At 45.1% G+C, this 3166-nt stretch overlaps 1 protein-coding gene across 1 annotated transcript; it reads right to left on the bottom strand.

The window, feature by feature from the left end:
* Positions 1–262: 262 nt before the first annotated feature.
* On the bottom strand, positions 263–1003 carry LOC119739051 (uncharacterized protein K02A2.6-like). Its single transcript, XM_038213885.1, has one exon. It carries the CDS (start codon positions 1001–1003, stop codon positions 263–265), a length of 741 nt encoding a protein of 246 aa, XP_038069813.1.
* Positions 1004–3166: the final 2163 nt, after the last annotated feature.

The following is a 3166-nucleotide window of genomic DNA, read 5'->3' as shown; positions in this document are numbered from 1 at the left end:
GGCTGGAGCAGGCATACTGGCTGGAGCAGGCATACTGGCTGGAGCAGGCATACTAGCTGGAGCAGGCATACTGGCTGGAGTAGGCATACTGGCTGGAGTTATGCTCACACTGGGTGTGCTGAATGCTTCTGGCATTGAGGTACTGGTTGATGGGGCCTGTTCTACTGATGGTGTATCCAATGGAGAATGACTAGATTCTTGCCCCTGTTGATTGACAGTTGTCTTCCTTAGCATTTGTCTATTCCTGCGGAGTGTACCGGTGTTAATTTGTCTGAACCATGTAGGATTGATTGGGAAGGGTTGCTATCACCACTCCATCTTTAGACCAAGTGGAGCTCTCCATGTCTAGTAGTCGGACTGTGTCACCTGTCTGAAGCTGGGGTAGGGCATGTGCTCCAGTCTGCTTTTGGTGCTGCATACTCTGCTTGCTCTTTTGTTCCATCTTTCTCCTCCTGAAGGCTTGAGTGTCAAGATGCTGAAATTCCAACAAACTATCTGCAATAGGCAGATTGGTTCGGATGCGTTGGTTATACAACAACTCAGCTGGGGATTTTCCACACTCAAGTGGGCTGCTTCGATTGATTTGGAGTGCCTTGTAGATATCTTGGCCACTGCATGCTGCCTTCCGAATCATGTTCTTGATGATTTTCACAGCAGACCCTGCAAGTCCATTGGACTGAGGGTATTGTGGACTGGATGTAGAATGAACGAAATCCCAATCTGCAGTAAAGCGTTTGAATTCAGCACTTCCGAACTGTGGGCCGTTGTCAGTAAATACTTCACAGGGAGTTCCTTGTCGAGAGAACACTGACTTCATATTCTTTATGACAGTTCTACTGGTTGTGGTACTCAGTGTGCAGACTTCGATGAACTGTGAGAAATAGTCCACTGTGAAATCTGCACCTACTTTTTCCCATGCACGATTGGGAACTGGATGAGGCTGGAGTTTTTCTGCCGGTGTATTTTTCTGATATGTCAGACATGCGTTGCAGTTCTTCACCATATTGTTCACATCTTGTTTTATGCGAGGCCAATACATGACATCCCTGGCTCTGCATTTTTCAATGCCGAGGTGACCTTCATGTATTTTTTGCGCAGTAATAAAGGGATTATGATATTTGTCCCTTTGAACAACATGCCATCAGCTTCTGATAATTCACTGCGCACATTCCAGTAGTCATGTATGCTAGCTGGGCATTGGCTTTTGATGTCTGGCCAACCTTCATGTGTTACTCTTCTCAAGGTCTGTAGAGTTTCATCTCGTTGTGTTTCTCTTATTTCTGCTTTTTGTTGGATGAAACTGGCATGGATTTCAGCACTGTGTCAACATATACATGGATGTCCTCAACTCTATGGCTGTTTTTCTCTTCAGTAGGGTCTGCAGCCCTAGACAGTGTGTCTGCAGTGTACATGAACTTGCCTGGAGTGAAGGACACTCATATCGCTGGACTCTGATTAGTAGTTGCTGTACTCTCAATGGGCAGTTGCACAGTGGTTTAGTGAACAGTGGAATGAGTGGTTTATGGTCTGTTTCCACTTCCACCTGTTGCCCGTAGATGTGCTGGTGAAATCTTTCACATGCATACGTTATTGCGAACAGCTCTATTTCTATCTGGGCATGGTGTGTCTCTGCATCAGTCATTGCTCTTGAGGCATATGCAACTGGTGCCCATGCGTCGTCATACTGCTGTAGTAGAACTGCACCAAGACCATTGCGTGATGCATCGGCTGATAGCTTTGTTGGCTTTGTCGGGTCATAGAACTCTAGCAATGGCTCTGTGGTCAGATCATGCTTAAGTTGTGTCCATGCTTTTTCTTGTGCATTTTGCCATGTGAAGAGGTTATATTTGTCAAGTAGAACTCTGAGTGGCTCCGATTTGGTAGACAGGTCTGGGATGAATTTACCCATGTAGTTTATCATGCCCAGGAACCGTTGAACATCGGTCTTGTTTTGTGGTCTCTCCATGTTGTGAATGGCTGAGACTTTTTTTTCGGATCTGGCTGGACTCCTTGGTCGCTGATGACATCTCCTGTGAATGTCAAACTGCTGACTCCAAACTCACATATTTCACTGTTGAGTTTCAGATTGTTCTGCTTAGCAATATCGAGTACTTGCTGGAGACATCGATCATGTTCCTCTCTGGTTGAACCCCACACAATGATGCCATCCATCATCGTGTTCACTCCTGGTACTTCGGAAAAGAGGTCATGAATGATCTTGTGATACACCTCTGGGCACTTGTAATATCAAAGGAAAGACGCAGAAATCTGTATCTGTCAAACGGTGTGATGAATGTACACAACCAAGAACTGGCATCATCCAGCTGAATTTGCCAGAATCCACTAGACGCATCTAATTTACTGAAGAATTTTCCGCCGGCAAAATGTGACATAATCTCTGCACGAGATGGCAATTTGTAGTGAGCTCTTTTGATGGCTCTGTTCAGATCTCTCAGATTGAGACATACTCTGAGCTTGCCGTTTTTCTTGTCGACAATGCACAGGGAAGAAACCCAACCTGCCCTTCTATACTTTTGTGATTACTCTCCAGTTGTTCCATTCTCTTCAGCTCCTCTTTTAGCTTGTCTTGGAGTGGGCACACCTGCAGAAAACTTCCTTTACTTTTCTTCAAACGTGCTGTACTGGCACAACATCATCACTGATAGTTATGTGATGTTGTCCAGGCAAGCATCCCAATCCTGTAAATACATCTGGAAACTCATCTGTCACCGAAGGATTTTGGTTGATGTTGAGAACCCGTTTGAAAAGGTTCATCTTTTCACATGCCTTTAAGCCTAATATTGGCTGAAAGTTACCTGGTGTGATGAGGAATGCGATGAAGTGTGTCTCACTTTTATGTTGCACCTTCACCATGCATTTGCCTGTGATGGGAATGTCCACACCAGAGTATCCTGTGGCTTTCACTCTTGCAGTGTGCAACTTCGGTTTGGGTTTCATTTGTTTATACAGCTTCTCGGGTAGTAGGTTTGCTTGTGCACCCGTGTCTAGCTTGTAGGTCACTCTTGTACCTTCTGTCTCTAAGGCGAGTGTCCATTCATCTTTGGTCATGCCGCTCTCCACACATCAACGAGAATTCCTCTATCTCTTCAGGACATTCACTTACATTGTGTATTTTCTTTTTTTGTGCTTAGGCTTCGTACATGGT

Source organism: Patiria miniata, unplaced genomic scaffold, assembly GCF_015706575.1.
Source record: "Patiria miniata isolate m_02_andy unplaced genomic scaffold, ASM1570657v1 HiC_scaffold_30, whole genome shotgun sequence".
In the NCBI taxonomy this organism is placed as follows: domain Eukaryota; kingdom Metazoa; phylum Echinodermata; class Asteroidea; order Valvatida; family Asterinidae; genus Patiria; species Patiria miniata.
This window is presented reverse-complemented; position numbering and strand designations above follow the sequence as displayed.

Bases quoted from the DNA above. Each gene is read 5' to 3' on its own strand.
- LOC119739051 (XM_038213885.1), bottom strand. From the start codon at position 1,003: ATGGTGAAGAACTGCAACGCATGTCTGACATATCAGAAAAATACACCG.